We start from the raw sequence: 19,903 nt of genomic DNA, 5'->3' as shown, positions 1-19,903 counted from the left end.
AATCCTTTAGGTTGTTCCAAATATACCTCTTCTATAATCTTTCCATTCAGAAATGCTGTTTTCATATCCATCTGATGTACTTTCCATCCGTTCGATGCTACAATAGTTAGGATTGCCCTTACAGAGGTGTATCTGGCAATAGGAGAAAATGTTTCTTCATAATCAATTCCCTCTTTCTAAGAGAATCCCCTGGCTACAAATCTGGCTTTATATTTTTCAATGCTACCATCAGCAGCATTCTTGATTTTAAAAATCCATTTAGAAGAAAGAATAGATTTTTCTTCAGGCCTTGGAACGATTTTCCAAACATCATTTTTAATAATGGATTGGTATTCTTCCGTCATAGCATCCTTCCAAGCTATAAGTTTAATAGCATTTGAAACATTGGTAGGTTCTGATTTAGATAAATCACTCATGTTTGTTGCATAACTAGAAAATCTTTTGGGTCTTTTGCTTTCCCTGAATGTTTCAGATACTGCAGCAAAGTCTTGTGTTTCCTCTATAGCCTTAATGGCCCAAAGTGGTCTTTTCTTAGAATTTTGAGTTTCCTCAAAATTAAGATTTTGAATTTCATCTTCAATTTCTTCAATGTTCTCCCTCTGAAATTCAGATTCATGATTTTCTTTAGAACTAGGTAAATGTGTGGGATCCTTAGAACTTAGGGCTCTTTTGATTGCTAAATCTTCTTCAAATATTACATCCCTACTAAGTTATATATTTTCTGACTAGGTATGAAAATTCTATATGCTTTAGATGTTTCACTATACCCGACAAAAATGCCTTTCCTCTTGAGTTCTAACTTAGTTCTCTTTTCTTTTGGAACATGTATATGTACTGGGCACCCAAATATCCTAAGATGGCTTATATTAGGTTTAACCTTAGTAAAGACTTCTTCAAGAGTTTTATATCTAAGATGAGAGTGAGAACTTGTTTTGAATATAAACAACAGTACAAGAGGCTTCTGCCCAAAGATAATATTCTAAATTTTGATCAAGTGTCATAGCTCTTGCTGCTTTTATAATTGTTATGTTCTTCCTTTCCGCTACCCCATTTTGCTGAGGGTTATAAGGAACAACATACTCCCTCTTAATTCTTGCTTTATAAAAATCTTTAAACAAGTCTGAAGTATATTCCCCTTCATTACCAGTCCTAAGAGTTTTAATTTTGTGTCCTGATAAGTTTTCAATTAAGGTTTTTAATTCTTTAAATCTCTTTAGGATTTCTTTCGATTCTTTACATTTTAAGAAGTAAATCCAAGTTTTCCTAGAGAAGTCATCTATAAACAGTAAATAGTACCAGAATCTTCCAAGAGAAGGAACAAACATAGGTCCACATGAATCTGAGTGGACTAATTCCAAAATATTCTTAGTTTTTCTAGTGCTATCATGAAATGGACTTTTGGTGTTCTTACTCAGAGTGCATCCTTTGCATATGCTTGAATGATCTTTATTCAATTTAGGCAAACCGGTAACCATCCTCACCATAGTCGATAAGGTTTTGAAATTTAGATGTCCTAACTTTCTCTGCCATATTTCATTTATATCAGCAACTTCATGAATTAAGGCTTGAATAGGTTGACTAGGTTCTGTATTTAATTCATACAAGAATCCCTTTCTTTGACCAATCAACTTTGATTTCTTAAATGAAGAGTTCTTAGACCAGGTCATTACTTAACCGTCCATGAATGCAACATTATGTCCATCATCTTCAAGTGCTGTAACAGAGATTAGATTCCTCTTTATTCTTGGTATATAGAGTACTCTTTTGAGATGTAGAGAAATACCTGACTTCAGTTTCAAGGGGCAATTCCAAATTCTTTTGACTGAATGAGAGGAATTATCACCGATGGTAACTTTGTCATCAACTTCTTCTGATATTGAATCTAGTACTTCTTTGTATCCTGTAATGTGTCGAGATGATCCACTATCAATTACCCATGCTCTGCTTGATACTTCATTTGATAGTGCAGAGTACAATACACGATTCTTAGGATCATAGTTTTCTTCTTTCCTAGTAACGTTTGTATAGTTTACTTGCTGCTTTGTATTCTTAAGGCAATTAGATTATAGTGTCCAAACTTTTCACATTTGAAGCATTTTATTCTGGATAAATCTTTCTTAGGTTTGTCATTTCTTTGATTACCCTTCTTCTTCTTGAAGTGCTTCTTACTTTTATAGGAATTTGTGTTGAGAACATAAAATTCATCATCTTCAGTTTTCAATTTTCCTTCTTTCTTAAGTTTCCTATAGTCTTCTTGAAGGCAATTTGCTTTAAGTCTATTGAAGTTTGGAAGATTGTATTTAGCACTTACTTCTTGTGAGAATGTTTCCCACGAATCTGGTAACCCATCTATAGCCATAAGTGTTAACTCTTTGTCTTCAATTATGGTCCCTATGCTTGCAAGTTCATCTCTTAGACTAGCCACCCTTAGGAAGTATGAATTCATAGATTCTCCCCTATTTATTTGTATATGATTCAGTTGCCTTTTTAGTGCAACGGTTCTAGTCACATTGTTAACCTCATATGCATTTAGTAATGCATTCATCATATGAAATGCCGTCTAATGTTTTATGAGCATAGGTACTATTTCATTTTTAACTCCATCTAATATGATTTGCATGGCTTTCCTGTTTCCTTTACTCCAAATAGTTTTCTGAGGATCAGTGTTAGGTTGCTTGTATTCTTTATCAACAAACTGTTTCACATCATTGTCTTCAAGAATCATCATAATTCTGAACTTCCAAGCAACAAAGTGTTCTTTTCCATCAAACCTGTCTTCGGGTCTGATTGTGCTAGCCATTTGAAGATAGAAAGATGTTGCTAGATATTTAAATCTGATTGTCAATTTGCAGAGCCTAGGTTCGACTAGTTCGACTACCAGAGCTTTGATAACATGTAAAGTCTCTGCAAATTCTGAACTATGGAACTATTTCAATGCTTTTTATCGACTTGCAGAAGATGATCTTCTATGTATTAGACTTGTATGAAGTGTTACCAATAGTACAAATACTATTTTGGAAATGTTTTATCTTTGCAATAATTCAGATAGGGTAATATTGCTAAAGGAGCAGACCATATGAATTTCGTGTGTCCTTTATCCACAATAGTAACCTACATAAATATAGCAACCAAGAGGCATGTCCCTAGAAGGGACATGTCCCTCCCTAGGTCGGCCTCTAATTGATTCCTTGAAATCGGCGGCTATTGGAGAGGACTTTAGTTAACAAACTAACTAAAATGATAAACATTAACCTTTAATAATAATGCCTCTAGGAGACGTTGATCACCACTAGGATAATTACAACTACATATAGGCTTCCATTTCATGTAAGAACAAATCCATATGATTTGTAATCAGACCAATATGATATATTAGAGTTAGGAAATTAACAAATGTCGCATACCTTTGTAACCTATTTGGCTTTAATTGCTTTTTAATTATGTTATCATGGAATAGAATGCCATTGGTAGAGAGGAGTTTGCTAAGTGCATCATTTTTTGTAATTGGACAACTCTAGTCTTGGTTTGGGAGTTGGAGCATCATCCTAGGAAAAAGGTTTCATGGTTATAGGAAGTGTGAAAATGTCATCACTATGTTATTTCGTTCTCTCGACCCTCCATGAAGTGAGATACTCTTGCATACCCCACTCCCATTACCATTGATGTGAACTAGGTTTTTTTTTACTTCTTGTATTTTTACCATGGTCACAAAAAAAGACATTTCCCTAAGTGATTCTTGCCCAAACTAGGATTTTTTTTGGATTCCAATCTTGGAGCAATTTTTGGTATAAGGTAATTTTTAATTTTTGAAATTTTTTTCAAACAGCTTGCAATAGAATTTGAAATTTAAAATACTTCCAGTTGAGCTATTAGCTTGAGTGCCTCCCTTTTCCCCTCATTTATGTTGCCAATTCTTGGATGCCTGAGCTCCTCCTTATTGTCACTTATGTCATTGTGTAATGTCCCATTTTGTAAATACCCTAGTTTTTGCCCTAGATTGCAAATTCCAAGTATGACAAAAAGTAGAATAGAACCAATATTATCAATTTTTGCCCTAAATCGGAAATTCCAAGTATAACAAATAATAGAATAGAACCAGTAACATCATGTACCTAGTTGAGATCCTGCAACATGTTAGAAACCATTGAAACATAATCTACAAGAAATATATTTTCCTTATTTGAAACATTTAAAGCATAGACCATTTCAATTAGGGTTAGGAACATTAATTTAATTATAAGATATATATATATATATATATATATTTTGGAGTTCAACCATAGGAAAGCTAGGATAAGGGACATGTTAGGATGCCTTAATTAATCCCTAACCCTAGGTATAAGTGAGGACAATATCCCTCTTGACCATAATGTGGCCTTATTGAGGAATCCATATCCATTCAATCCTCTACCCTAGGATCAAGAGCAGATGCTATCCCCTCTTGGCTATCATGGGCTCTTTGCCATCCATATGAGGGGGTGTATGCAGAGAGGAATCCATATTTGAGTGATCCCCTACCCTAGGACCAAGAGAAGATGCTATCCGTCTTGGCCATCATGTGGCTCTTCCTTATCCATTTGAGGGGGTGTACTTAATGAGGAATCCATATACAATCAATCATCTACCTGGGGCCCAAGAGTAGATGACCCAAGAGTGGATGCTATTCCGCTTGGCAATCATATGGCTCTTTTCCATCCATACAAGGGGTTGTACCTTGCATGCAATCCATATCCAATCAATCCTCTACTCGAGGCCAAAGAGCGGATACTACCCTGTTTGTCCATCATGTGGCTCTTTGCCATCCATTTGAAGGGGTGTATCTAGTGAGAAATCCCATAGTTGTTCCTCTCTTCCATTGTCATTCCTCTTTTCCATTGCCACCGTTATCCATCTCCTTGTAATTATAGTCCTTTAACATAATGGCCACCCGAGGTATAAGCTTGAAGAAACTATGATAGGTTGCCCAAGTGTCCTTCCATCTCTTTATGAAAAGTATATATTTGTAGAAAAGTTAACTGCTGATAAATTACTATGGCTTGACGACAAAATCCCCTTACCATAGGCATCAGTGATTGATGTAAATGTTGACTAATGACAGATGCTGTAGTCTACTGCTATGTACTGGCCCAGACATAATGAACCAAGGTACTACTGCTGATTATACAGTTCAGACATAATATAATAAGGTTCAGACAGAGATAATCAGATCAGACAGATGAAGTAGTAGAATAGACTGTATGCCTGATTACATTCATTTCTTGCAAGGTACAACCTCTTCAAAGGTTTTCTCCAATCAATAACATACCTTTGTCAGAGTATATCTGATTTTCAAGTTAGCATCAATTCCCAAAGGATAGACTGCAACCTCATGAGTTATGGAACAAGCTCATGCTAAATGCTCAAACCCCCCACTAGCTTCACTCTCTTACAAGATGATGGTAAATTGCATGAATTAGATTGAAGCAGAGGGCTAATAGATGAATTCACATGAATGGGCCATCACAGAACAATGTGTCGTTCTGTGCATTTCAACTCTTGCACACAATTGGGACAACTCTAGTATAGATACTTGTAACATTCTTAGTTGCTGAAAGGAACAATTAAATATAGGTTTTGACAATTTAAAGATCTATATGCACTCTAACAAAGTTCTCAGACCATCTAGAATAAGATATACCTCTACTTGTGTATTAAATCATTATAAAACTGGCTCAACAATCCAACCTACTTGAACACTAGGTGCCAGATAAGAATGTTGATGTACCTTTCCCAAAGAAATGCCATTATATCCTTTTCAGAGCACTGTTTTTGGTCTCAGACAATGATTTCATTAGCTCATTCAACAGTTTAGATGCAGGGATTACTCACAGTTGACATGGTGCAACCTTAGACACACTTTATCCCAAGGAATGCAAACCTTGGGCACAATCAAATGCTCTTGCCAGTGTCATCAACCAATAGTTAAATTATTTCAAACATAAACTCTGTACATAGCTCTGGATGTAAATGATTGGATTCAATCATAGCATGATAGCACCATATTGTATTGGACGTCAACTATAACGTACAGGTTGGAAAAGATAATAATTTTAAGTTCAAACATAGCACCACTGTTCCATTCTTGGATATAAACCTAGGTGCCCTTTTTAGAAGGTTTTTTGTTTTCAGTTCATAAAAAAGGTTTTCTTAGACTCACGCACAAATGGTTCTTAAGAAATTGACTAAGAAATCTATGAAAGGTGCATAACTCTATATGTTGTATCTGAAAGTTTTCTGTTTTCAATTCATAAAAAAGGCTTGTATTATTTATCCTATCATTTTGTTTAAATACTTTGTTTTGATCATGATTTTGAGCTTTTAATAGAATATGGTTCAAACTTATATTCATTGATGTAATACATGATATCCAATTTTCAAATGCTTTGTTGGCATGTATTTTTTCAAATTTTAGGTGTGTACTGTCTTCAATTTATGCTAAGGTATAAAATTGTTGGGCTTTAGCATTTAATACATGGGCATTTGATCTGTAAGAGACTCTTTAATGAATGTCAGAGAGAAAGAGGATCTTATAGGTCATCAGGGGCTACATCTTCTGTCCATGTTGCGTGGTTTTAATAAAAATGCGAATTTTAAGAAATTTTCCTCTTGAAAAGGAGTTATTTATAGTGAACCCACCCTCCATAATTAAAGTTGAACTGAATCAATGAAATTTTTGTTCTAATATATATGCTTGAGATCATAACACAACTCCTTGTTAACTGTATCTTGTTTCACTTCCAAATGTTGTATTCTGGAATCACTAAAGTTGAAGATCTAGAAGAAGACAGCGGCTGTCTCTTGTCCTCTTCTTGAGTCATTCCTTAAACATGTTTTCCTTGTAATCCGAGTGCAGGGTATGAATGTATTTCGTTTTGCAAACCGTATTCCACTATTGTTTGAGCAAGGAGGAGATGTAGTTACAAGGACTGCAACAAAGCGGATCAAGTGGGTACCAACTTTCTTTCTTCAAAAGTAAATATTGTACAAGATAATGGATTTTAGCTTGTTGCAAGAAGCGCTTCATCAATACCTTCATCTTGATTCTTAACAGTTGGAATAATTATAAGATCAACCAGACACAAGATAAGATTGGAGTTTTTGTGAGCATTGTCAGTACAAAGATTCCTTTCAAGGGAACAGGCAAAGAATACATTGGAGATGATATAAAAGAAATAGTATCTGCTGTCAAGGTAAAATTTGTCGTATTTAAATACCTTTTCTACTTGGATAGGAACTTAAGCTTTAGTTTCCTTCACGTTTTAGCGTAGTTACTGATTTCAAACTGGTGGTGTGCTTTCAGTCTGCTATTCAGCAATGCTGTGCTCAGCTCAAATCAAAAATAATGAAAAGACAACAAGAACGTGAACGGCAGGACCGTAAGCGAAACTTGACAAAGTATGTGCTTGAAAATGACATCTCCTTTATCAGTTGAGGCCCTCTTGCAGTTATTAACAGTTCCTTTTTCTGGATGCTGCAGGTATGTACCTGATGCATCACGAGCAATATATGAGGTGTTAAAGGAAATTGTACAACTGCGCTCTCCAAAAAGACCAAAATTTGGTGATGACTATGATAAAATACTCGAGAAAGTAACATCTCGGGAGATTACAGAACAAACTCTTAGAGATAAGCTCACACAACATGTAGAACAGGTATTCAACTGTAAATGCTCTTTCTGCATTTTTCCTTTCACAGATATGAGTATATTATTAAATAAATGAATATGACCCACCATTGTTGTTTCTTATTCTAGGTTGATATGGAAATGGCCCTTGAATATGCTACACAAGCTGGAATGGCACAAGAGGCTCGTGAAACTACCTATATACGTCCCTTAGAGAGATGCCAAAACTTCAGAGACTTCCACCATCCTGTTTGTGTTTTTCGTATGTTTCATTAAAGGCAATGGTATCTCTGTAATTCACTTCTTATATTCAGTGTCTATGAGATGACTTACTTACACCGCCTTCCTCCTGATATGCATATATTGCCCATATACAAACTGTACTCATATATGGGCCACTTCTAATGTGGTGTATCAGATATATCCATTAGAAAAAGGAAAAAAAGGCAATACATGTTCTCTCTCATTTAGTTTTCTTGTTAATTGTTTTTCTTTTTGTTTCACTTTTTTTTAACGGAAGGCAAGAATTACTTCTGATACTCACAGCTTGTACAACACCATGGTTACAAGGGTTTATACCTTGTTCAAAGGGTTCAGAGTATTCCTCTACTTTTCTACAGGTGTCTTTCAGTCAATTTGGATTTACAGATTTTTTTGGAACTGTTGTGTTGGGAATCTCTAATAAATTGCAGACCGCATATGCAATCTTTTGCTTTTTAACATTTTTTCCCCTTTATGTTAAGAAGACTTTAACTTCATACAAATATTTTCGTAGTAATACATTCTAGGGTAGATGGAGTTTAACTTTCACCAAGAATCCATATAATTCTATATTCCCTTGATAAAGGGTATTTGGTCGTGGAATTACTCTACAGATAAATGGGCTATTCATATTGGAATGAAAAGTGATTGAAACCTGGGAAATAAAAATATGTAACAAATGATAGCAAATATAATACACGGAAGGATCTACATATTGCAAGATCGAAAGCAATACAGTAAGAAAGTATTCTACGCTTCTAGCTCTATATGTGTCGAGTTTTAGTAGTGCATACCAAGTAAATTCATAATCCTTAATGTCTCTTCAATAGGATATAAAACTCTAGCATGTGATCTTATTTTGTCTTCCTTAAGATCTCTAGCATCTTGATGGTAAATAAATCTTACACAGTCAAATCTGAAAAAAAAAGAATTCACCAAAGTTGAATTATGAATATTATATTTTGTTAATAAATTAGGTCAAACAGCTCTTTGAATGACATTTATTTCTTTTTTTTATTATAAATTAGATTTGGTTTTAGTTCGGTACTTCTATAGGGTTGTACTTTATTTCATTATTTTATGATGAATATTTTTGTCTAATTCAATATAATCTTGTAGTTTAATTATTATTATTTATAAGAGTTTTCTATGCACAAAGTTTTGCATAAAGCATTGTTGTGAAACATTATCCTTTCAACTAATGTGCGCATGTTGAAATCTAGAATATTGGATATTATTTCTAAAGTGTCTTCACATAATGATATTAGTAAGTTTAATATATTATTATTGAAGGTAAATAATATTTATTTTTATGTACCACACACAATATTTACTAATTCATGCATATTAACTTTAAATTAATAAAAAAAATCATCTACAATGATACTACACACCCATATTTTAAATTCCCTTCCATTAAGAAACTTGTAAAGAGGTGAGTAAAATCAATTTGCTATATATTAAAGTTGGTTTCACTTATCATATGTTGTCAAGAGAGATATGATTGTAACTTGAGAGACTTCTTTCCACCTACATACACCCTTCATCCTAGAAACACGGGATGATACACTTTTAAAAAACAGGTTATTATGTGTGTCTTATAGGTGATAGTAAAATAAAATTACTATATATTAAAGTTTGTTTCATTTTTAAAATATTGTGAATAGAGGATTGTAACTTGAGAGACTTCTTTCCACCTACATGCACCTTTCAGCTTAGAAACATACGATGATACAATTTGTAAAGTTGGTTTCACTTTTCAAATATTGTCAAGAAATAGAGGATTGTAACTTGAGAAACTTCTTTTCACCTATTAATAAAACATTGTTTTGTGCACTGTGAACATAGTAACAATTGTCATTGGATTGGAATGTTCGACCAATATTGCCTGAAAGAGTAGACAAAGGAACTCTCGACTCCCAAGCTCTTGTAGATCATGTCTCAATCGTGCAAGGAATAGACAAAGTTGGATAAGGAGGTGACTGAATTTATAACAAGGCGGGCAAAGACTTCAACGATTCTTTTCTTTCATTGGATTTTACCAATGGGTCACTTGAATTGGGTTGGGTGAATGTCATAGGATGGAACCAAAGGGGGTTACCAAAAGAAAATAAAAGAAAGTGAAAAGCCTACATAGTTAGATTTAATTTACTTATAATCTACTTTTGCAATGGTATTATCAACAATACATGCTTGGATGGTCTGACAACTTAAATACATGTTCGATCAATCAATCTAACATTACTAAGTGTTGCAAATAAAATGCTATCAAAGTAAGTAATATCATTTAGATTTATCCAAGCAGTAATATCATTTAGATTTATCCAAGCCAAGGAAGATAACAATAACAAAATAGAAAGATCTCATTGCTTTTGAAGAAAAATGAATCCCATAGCAAACACTCCAGGATTCCTCTGCTCTAATAACAACTTAAAAATAGTAGCAAGCATTGGTCCGAACAACGCTTCGAGGAAGCCAAATTGCAATAGAAAAGGTGGTATTGCTTTCATTCATAACAATGCTGTTATAATGAAATGGAAGATAAAATCATCATTTTATCGACCCTATAATAGTCGGCAATGATCCTATATATAGTCTACTATCTACAACTTTAGGCAGGAAACTAACTTGTTACCCTAACTAATTCATCTATTGCCTTTATTTATGAGATTTACAAAATCTACTACTATCTTCATACAGAAACAACTGTGAAAGAGGAAATTACACTTGAAAAGCCATGAAAAGAGGACAAAATGTAGTGGGGAATGAGGAAAGGGATTTCCCAAGGAAAACATGATCCAAAAATGTTGATCTTTACATGCTTTTTCTGTCACATCTCTGTTAGTTATCTCCTCGAGGCATCTACGAATTGATAAGAACACTCCACTTCTTTGACAACCTTAAATGCATTGGGTACGCGTGGAAACCCATAATTTGACAAAAAATGAATTCTTTATCTGCCACCATTAACTGCTCACTGTGTCATTAATGAGTTTGTCGTCCACACAGTTGCAAAAGACTGGACTAAGAAGGAAGCCAAGCACATCTGTCCATGCATTGGAAAGACTGAAGTTCAAAAACCTTTGAGCACAGAACATTGACTGCCGACCACCATGTAATGTAAGCTCACCTGACCAAGTCATGAGGAAAAGGAATCCCCTGACCTAGATTTATATTCTGTAGAGTTGTCGTGCCTTTGAGAGGAAGCAAACTCTCACATAGTAGGTATTGAAGCTGGCCAAAAGGATCGCCACATGCAGATAATCTTGCTTTTTGGGAGGTCCTTGTTATGCACTCTCCCACATCATGACATTGAAGGGTCATAAGTGGAAATGCACACGTCATTGAGCTCAGAAGATAAACACTTAAGTCCTATCATGTGGAGAGCCGATCGTGGAAGTGCCCTTTTGTTTGCTAACTTGTTGCTTCCAGGGCTTTTGTTCCAGGGAAGCCTCATCTTATTTATTGACAACTAATCCTTCCATGTTAAGATCTTGGGACCCAACTGACCTAGACTCATCGGGGAATTGTCTTCCCATCTTTGTTTGGAGATACCATTTTTATTAGGTGACATCCATCTTTTGGAATTTAGACTAGTGTTTGTCCAACCATGATACTTGAACAATTTTGCGGGTCCTCCAAAGCCAATACTCATTAGTACCTGTGGAGACCAGACATTCGTTATTACCACGATCCTCTTGTCAACAATGATTCTCCTATCAAATCTAAGATATTCGAGATTTTAGGGTTCCTTGTCTTCCCATCCTTACAAAGGATAAATGCACGACATGGGGAAGGAATGCAAGACTTGAAATCATAAACAAACATAACACATGGTAAAGGATGAAAGAAAAATAACCAGAAGCCATACCTTGGGAGCATGAAAACTATCTCTCACTAATAAAGTGGTGAAGAATCTTTGAATCTCAAGAACCTATTGCTTCAAACTTTGTATGTGCAAATATAGATAGCTTCAACCTCAAAATTACATTATTTTCTCTATACTAGAAACCCAAATACGCATCAGCTAGAAAAAACTTCTAACCATGTAGCTTATGACACTGAGTTATCCTTACGTGATTGACAATACCACTATTCTACCTCCACTCGCGTGACACATGGGATAATAAATGCTAGGTACCTTTGATGTGATAGAAGTTCAAATTCAAAATACCAACAAACATGTTGTGAATGATGCAAGGCATTTAGCTCAAGGGAGGATGTGAATCCAATTAGATGAAGAAAGTGGAAAACTAGCACTCGCTACCACCTAGAATGCCTTGGAGTTGCTGACCCAGTGCCAAACAATCCACCTCTCATCCTGCTAGGACCGAGGTCACATGTGTGCATGTGACTGTGACAACATACATGTACTCTTCATCTTTTAGAGCCAAAGACCACCACCCAAACACCCATGGAGGAATGCCTGTAACTTCTTTGGCTAAGAAAATGAAGCTTGCCCAATGAGATCCTACCTCATACCAACAGCTAGGATCAAAATAGGGTGCTAGAGAGTACCCAGATGGTGAAGATCACTCCCGATAGGGCAAGTACTCAAAAAAATCAAAAGAAATGAAAATTACACCACCAGATTGAACAAGAAACAAGTAACCAACCATGAACCAACCATGCCTCCCTTTAATGAGATGTGTCTTGCACTATGAATTTCAAGTGACCTTTATAGGAACCCAAAATCCATACTACCTAACTCAAGTTGTTAAAGGAACACAAATCCAGTTCGATGACACACAAATGGTGGAATCAAAGTAGCTCCGTCCAATTACGAACGACCAAACGATGAGACAAACACACAAAATCGACCAAAGGAGGAGCCACGTGACCACCAAAAACATGTTGAGGTGGTGGGAAAAAATGAGAAACAAAGACGAGGAAAAAATGAAAGATGAAACAAACCCCGCAAAAATAACCAGAAGACACTACTTGCAAACAATAAGAAGTGTAGCAAAGGATGAAACAAAACAAACAACTTCGAGCACTAGAGCGGGGAAGTATCACAACACCATAACTTGTCCTCGTACACATGCAAACCAAAGCCAATCTAACCCCAAGAAAAATACTCTCCCAGACATGCAAAATGAACTCTTACAGATAGGGTGACGACCCAAGCGACAACTTTCCTTGCATCGAATAATTGTGATTATCGAACAAAGTGACAATTAATCCCTTTAGGTGTCTTAAATAACTTGTTGATCATGATAGCTAAAAGGTGCATTAATTGTACTTGTCTTCCACGAAGGAATATTGCCTCGGGTTTAGCTTTAGTACCACAAAAATCTTATCCCAAGCAAGGTAAGTCAAAAGAGAACAAAGGGATCCAACTTTTTGCTCACAAAATGTAGGAATGTGTATACAGGGAATAAAAAATGATGACTCAATTGGGAAAATTTCTTGCATTTGAGAACTCCAGAACTTGGCCTTTGAAACCACCAGTTTCTTATTGCTGCGAAGCCAATTCCTTTAAGCATGAACTCTGATTTGAACATCCTAACTCTTCATAACTCATAAACCTTATAGATGTCCAATAGTGAAGTGTGTGTTTTAAAGGGGGCATATCATTAAACTTCCTGAAGAAAACAAAGAAATTGAGCTCATCCAAGAATTTGTTTGTTTTCTTTTATTGGATATCGTGCATTGTTGAAAAATTAAGGATCCCTTTCGTTTCTTCCTTTTGATCTAATCTTTTCAAGGCATGAGAGGCGACACTCCTTTCTCTGAATGAAAAATTTAATTTCTTCATTGTGGGGGTACTTCTTTCACTATCCCATGCTCATACACTTTTATTTTGAGAAGGAAACATACACATGTTTCCCCTGACATCACTTAGCTTTAAATTTTCATCAATTCTAAGCAGGGCTGATCTATTTGCTCCATTCTTATAGTGATTCTTCTCTTCCCTTTTCTTGCCAACTTAGTTGACCATTTTAGATATAGAAAAGAGTAGAGTTGTTTGAGCTCAATGAAGGTTGGTGATATCACGAGTTCATACTTGTAGTCTTCAACTGTCAAAAACACAACATACAAAGATTCCACAAGATGGGTAGAGGAATAATCAAATATCGTAGACAGGTTCCACCAAGTCACATACTGTTATGTGAAGCATACATACCTACTAGGAGGAATAAAAAAAATGGTGTTAGAGTGGGGTTGCCATTGCACGAAAAGACCAATCTATTAAAGCTCGAGACAACCACTCAACTTATAGTACACAGGAGGTGGTTAAGCCCTTGTCATGAATCCCGAGGGGAGCACTGAACAAATTTCCAATAGTCGCCCCCTCAGTGTTACCTGAGGGTTTGAGGATTCAAACCTATGACGAAGCTCTGATACCACTTGTTAGAATGGGGTTGCCATTGCACCAAAAGACTGATCTATTAATACCTGTTACAACCACTCAACTTATAGGACACAAGAGGCAATTAAGCCCTTGTCACGAATCCCAAGGGGAGTGTTGAACAAATTTTCAACACACAGTTCCCTTAAAAAGACCCGAAAGACCCCCAAAAATGGAAAATGAGAAACAAAGAACCAAACCAACTATTTACAAAGGCCAACAAAAAAAGACCAAAGAAAACAAAAAGAGAAAAGGGATGAAGGAGAATTTATAGGGTGTACTCAGAGATACACCACAAAATTATTTACATGAAACAATACATATGTTACAACAAAGGGGGAAATGGACACCCTTATACCATCTCCTTACTCAAAATAGTGTTTGAGAAATTGCCCGTTGTTGGGCAACGAAGTGGGTTCTCCAATTAATGTGTTGAGATGGTAAGTATTAGCTCCATAGATCTCCACGATCTGATAAGGCCCAATCCAGAGCCATTGGAACTTTGTGTGCTTTCCTTTCTTCTCATGGGCTTTATCCCACAAATGAAATTGATCCGAAATCCAAAAGGCCTTAAATTGTGCTCTTTTATCAAACCATCTTTTTAAAATTGTTTGGTGCTTGGTCAAAAGCTCGAGGGTCATGTCCCTCTATTTTTCAAGGTGAATAAGATTAAGGAGGAGAGCCTCTACAATATTATCTCGCTCTTTGAACTCCCTCATGAATTGTAGGACTGCAATATGTAGTCATGGGAAACACCGAATTCTGGCCATAAACTTGGTAGAAAGAAGTTCCTAGGGTGGCTTTATATCGGATGTGATTTTCCTAAAGAGTGAATCAGAGCTTGTTGTGCCAATCCTAGGGATTTCTCTCAAGTAGATGTTTGGTAACCTCCAAGAGCTTCTTATTGGTTGATTTTGCTACTTCGCTACCTTATGGATAGTAATTGCTCAAATATTTCAAGGTAACATTCTTGTCATAGGCCCACTCAAAAATATGGGTGGAGGCGAGCACCATGCCATTATCACATACGAGGGCAAAAGGCATTCCAAATATTGTAACAACGTTTTCCTCAACAAACCAAATTATTACATCAGCTGTGTTGTTTTTGCAAGGGATAGCTTTAGACCACTGAGTGCAATAGTTTGTAGCTGTCAATATGTACTGATGTCTAGTGGATGAGTTGGGGTTTATCTCCCTGATGAAAGAAAATGCTCATTAGGGGAAAGGTCTAGCCTTAAAATTAAGTTGAAGAGGTACTATAAGATTCCACTTTATGGAAGTAGTAGTTTGACAAGTGTGACATTTTCTCACGTGGTTATGGATATCACAGAACAAACAATGCCAATAATATCTAGCCCGAAGGATTTGGTGGGATGTGGCATTAACTGAGCTATGTCTAGTTCCAAACTGTCCATGAAAATATTCTACTATCTTCTTTGCCTGCTCTTGGTCAATGCATTTAAGATATATGCCCTTGAAATTTCTATAAAACAAGGTCTTTCCCTTGATCATAAAATGTGCACTCTTAAGCTAAGCCAAAATGCATGGCATTTATGGGCCCGGAGTCCCTCTCTAGACATTTGTTGTGCAAAAAGAGATATACCAAATCAATGTACCATGGGTCATGTGTTAAGGTCTTGATGTTATAAGTCAAGCATTCTAGTTGGGGATCAATTGAGGCCATAGCTTTCGATAATCATTTCCTACAAACCAACTTCATAGGTTGTATTTCTAAGTTGTACTCTTGGAGGATAACCATCCACTTTCTATGTCTTTCACCAAGTTCACTTTGTATGAGAAAATATTTTACTTCTTGGTCTAGAACACTCCACTAAAACTAAATATACTGTTGTAACTCAGTTAGAATATGGTCACTCTGTAAACATTGAATATACAGAACTTAAGCTATTAAATGTATTTGACCTTAATTAACTTAGTTGTAGAAACATAAAGAAAATAGTAGGAACACATGAGACACCAGGATTTAGTGTGGAAACCCAATTTTCACCTTGAGCAAGCTATTTGAGAAAAACAAATTTGTTGTCTTTAGAGAAGACTCTTGTTGAAGTCTTGGAGTAGATGCAAAAGATAGTTTCCATAGCTATAGCAAATCTAGACTTGTAGGTTAAGGAAAACAAGTTGGTGAAGACCTTTGATAAGGAATTCAAAACTTTAGCTAAAGTAGCAATAGTACAAGCGCAGACACAACATGATGAATCACTATTTGACACAATATTCAAAAATGTTAGGAACGATATGAAAACCTTAGATGTATGTATAAAGGGGATAAGGAAGAGCTTAGATGAAGGTAAGAATTTATATGGATAGTGCATAGTGTCTTACAATTACTTATTATATTTTGATGCAAAGATCAAAGACCATATGAGTGAGCTTCAATTACTCCCTACTAGATTGCAACAACTAGAGGTCAAAATTAAAGATTCTAAAATTGAAATTGAGAAGATACACAATGCTATCAAAGACATTGAGTTTGACAAGGAAAAGGTATTTAGAAGATTCTCTATTCTTAAAGAATATTTGACACCCAAAGTTGTCATTTTGTAGAGGCAGTTGGAGGAATGTCTTATGACAAAGACATCCTATGAAATTTTTTCCTATACTGACTTGAGCGCAGTTGAAGTGACATCTTATGCACTTTGTGCACTCATCAATATATTAGATATAGTCTAAGAAAACTAAAAGGACATATAAATACTAAAGATTGATTTTTCAGATTGTATATCCAGAATGACATGCTGATCATTAGCAGGCAACAAGTTTTGAATTCTATTTTTGACACCTTTGTCATTGATGTCAAAGGGGTAGTATTATGTGTGTATGAGCAATGTTAGTATGCTAATAGAAACCAAATTCAAATAAAGCTTCTACGAACTAAACAAAATTCATAAACTTTAAGATAGACTAAGATGAACTCTCAATTGAGAATATGAGCCATTTATGGACTCTCTCAATGAGAAGCTCTCTTGTTGAGTGGCTTTGTCTAAATAGATAGGATGTATGCTCAAGCTTATGCTTCAAAAAAGGCTTCAAATGGAGTTGGAATTTGGGTGTGAGTGTATGGTTTTGATGTAAAATGGCTTCTTAAAATGGCATTATGACTTTACTTCATGGATTTGTGTTATTTTGCAAAGGGGAAGGATCCAATTTATAGGCAAGAGGCTTGAGGGATTGAGGGCTAAGATGCAAGGATGGAAAAAAGCTCATGGAGGGCTCAGATTGCATGAGAGGAGAGCACATGGATTGTGCTTCCTTACAACCAATCAAGGAGTGACACATGTCATATGGTGAGAGGATGGAGGAAAGGGGAAGGATGAGTCAAAAAAGGAGGCTCAAGGGATAAAATCTTCATAAAGACCCTCATAATGACTTGTAAGAGCAATAAAAGGGCTTGGAAGAGTCATTTATGGCCTAGTGGGCTTCATAAAGTTTTATGGTTGAGATATTTTGAGGGAGATGAGAGCAATTTCGACTTGGGCTTGATTAGGAGGGTTTTAAGCTTGCTTAGGCTTGTGCAAATGATTAGAGGATGGATTAGGATGGTTTAGGATTAGCTTAGGGATAGGCAAGTGGATGGCATTTAATGAGGGTGGGTGAAGGAGGAGATATTTGTTAACTTTGGCTTGGGTTTAGTAAGTCTTAACCCATGTTTAGGGGATGTGACAAGGTTAGGAGAGGATTATGATTAGGTTTAAAGACATCTTCTAGAAGAGTCTAGACTTTGGATGAGGATAAAGACTTTCTAGAATAGTCTAGAATTTCCTAGGATGAGGATGAAGACTTTCTAGAAGAGTCTAAAACTTAGGATGAGGATAAATTAGATTTTTAGGAAATAAATAAAGTTTTATTTATTTCAAGGGTTTGGGTTGAGGAGATATTTATTAAAACTTTTTTAATAAACATGAGGATTAATATTTAATCTTAATTAAATATTTTGAGTTGGGATTAGGGTAGGAAATGACGGGATTAGCCTTTAATCAAAATTAAAGAAGGTTTAGAAGATTTTGGAAGAGGTTAGTGGTCTTAAGGAAATTGGCCAAGTTTTGGGCAAAAAATAATTTTTTTATTTATTTTGGGTTTTTTGGTCAATTTATTAATTAAATAATTAATAAATAAGGAAATAATGTTTAAATAAGATTTAAACATTTTTGGGAGGGATTCCTTAATTAAATATTTTTAATTAAGATAAAGGGATTTAATGGAATAAAAATAAATAAATAAATAAAATAATTAATTAATTAATAAATGATGATGTCATCAGGACTTTTTCAGAAAATAAAAATACTTTATTTTCTAAAGGTTTTTAGGTGTCTACATTATGTACATAAAATTATATAGATGCAAACATGTAAGGGGGAGCTTATGTATGTATCAATGTAAAGGAGTGATAAGAAATGTAATGATCCATCAAAACATGAAGAAAATTGTTATGTTTTGAAGGCAATTTTGTAGTTACTTTATTTTTTTTGATATGTATGAGACAATTTTGGGACTTAGCCAATTTTTCCAAAAGTTTCCATCAATTCCAAAGGGGGAGATTGTTGGAAATATGGTTAGATAGATGTGTTGATGGTTGTCATTTATGGAAACATGTATTCAACATTTCATTTATGCATTTAGAGATAGAAAATTGTCTAAGTGTTAGACAGTTTACAACAGTACAGAGAACAAATCTTGAGATTATGGATGACTCATTAAGAGTTATCTTATATGTAGTTAAAGGAAGCTTCATGAAACTTTTATGATGATGTGGTCAAGTGCATAGATGTGTACGATCAATACAGTGCAAGTTATGATTAAAATATCAGTGTGGGTATTTGACATAGTAGAACAGAGCATATCTACAAATAGAGTTGTATTATCTTAGGATTTATTTTGGTAATTAAATAATTACTAAGTTATGATGAGACAAACTTATGGACATTATTTTATATTATGTCAAATGTGTGAACACATGAAAGCCTACTGGGCAGAGTTTTGTGAATGTGCAAGGTATAAGTAAAGGTATTGTTAGAATATATAGTCCATTGATATAACTAGGGGGCGGGGGGGGGGGAGGGGGGTGAATCTTTTATAATAATAATATCACCAATAAAAAGTTTAAAAAATATTAACCATATGAGTAATGTAAATAGAAATCATAACAAGATACTCATAGACAATAGCACAAGATATGTTAACTAGGAAAACCTTTGATTAGAGGGAAAACCCTAGTAGGGATGGTATCCACAAGATGATGTACTAATATAAATATTTCTTTTAGAGGATAGACCCTATTAGGAGTCTATTACAATATTCAATACATATGAGTTCCTATTAGGAGACTTTGATTCCTTGTTAGGAGATTCCAACCCTATAAGAGTTGTGCCAACCCTGTTAGGAGTTGAGGAAGATAACTGGATCCACTACCCAAACAGCTTCAAGGGAAAGACCAATGAACCCACTATCCAAATGTTCTCTATATTATTCCTTGTAGAATAATAGAACTAAATTGTACTTCCTTCCTCTATCTTTGTCTTTTCAACTAGACCTCTATTCCTTCTGATCTTGTAACTAGATCATGAACTGTGCATCCAATAATCCCTTAGATCACTTACATGCATTCAATC

General features: G+C 35.2%; 1 protein-coding gene across 2 annotated transcripts in view; it reads left to right on the top strand.

Annotated features, from left to right (window-relative positions):
- LOC149564051 (DNA topoisomerase 6 subunit B-like) overlaps positions 1-8,383 on the top strand; it is a 111,093-nt gene extending 102,710 nt beyond the window's left edge. For both annotated transcript variants that reach the window (XM_089827150.1, XM_089827149.1), the window contains 5 exons: positions 6,893-6,984; positions 7,091-7,229; positions 7,340-7,434; positions 7,517-7,691; positions 7,793-8,383. In XM_089827150.1, coding sequence (XP_089683276.1) covers positions 6,893-6,984; positions 7,091-7,229; positions 7,340-7,434; positions 7,517-7,691; positions 7,793-7,939 — 648 coding nt within the window. In that variant the 3' untranslated portion in view covers positions 7,940-8,383. The remainder of the gene's footprint in view (positions 1-6,892; positions 6,985-7,090; positions 7,230-7,339; positions 7,435-7,516; positions 7,692-7,792) is intronic.
- The last annotated feature ends 11,520 nt before the right edge of the window (positions 8,384-19,903 follow it).

Source organism: Cupressus sempervirens, chromosome 4, assembly GCF_028749045.1.
Source record: "Cupressus sempervirens isolate cs-2001-9-10 chromosome 4, ASM2874904v1, whole genome shotgun sequence".
Classification (NCBI taxonomy): domain Eukaryota; kingdom Viridiplantae; phylum Streptophyta; class Pinopsida; order Cupressales; family Cupressaceae; genus Cupressus; species Cupressus sempervirens.
Note: the sequence above shows the minus strand (reverse complement) of the source record. Positions and strands in the feature narration are given on the sequence as shown.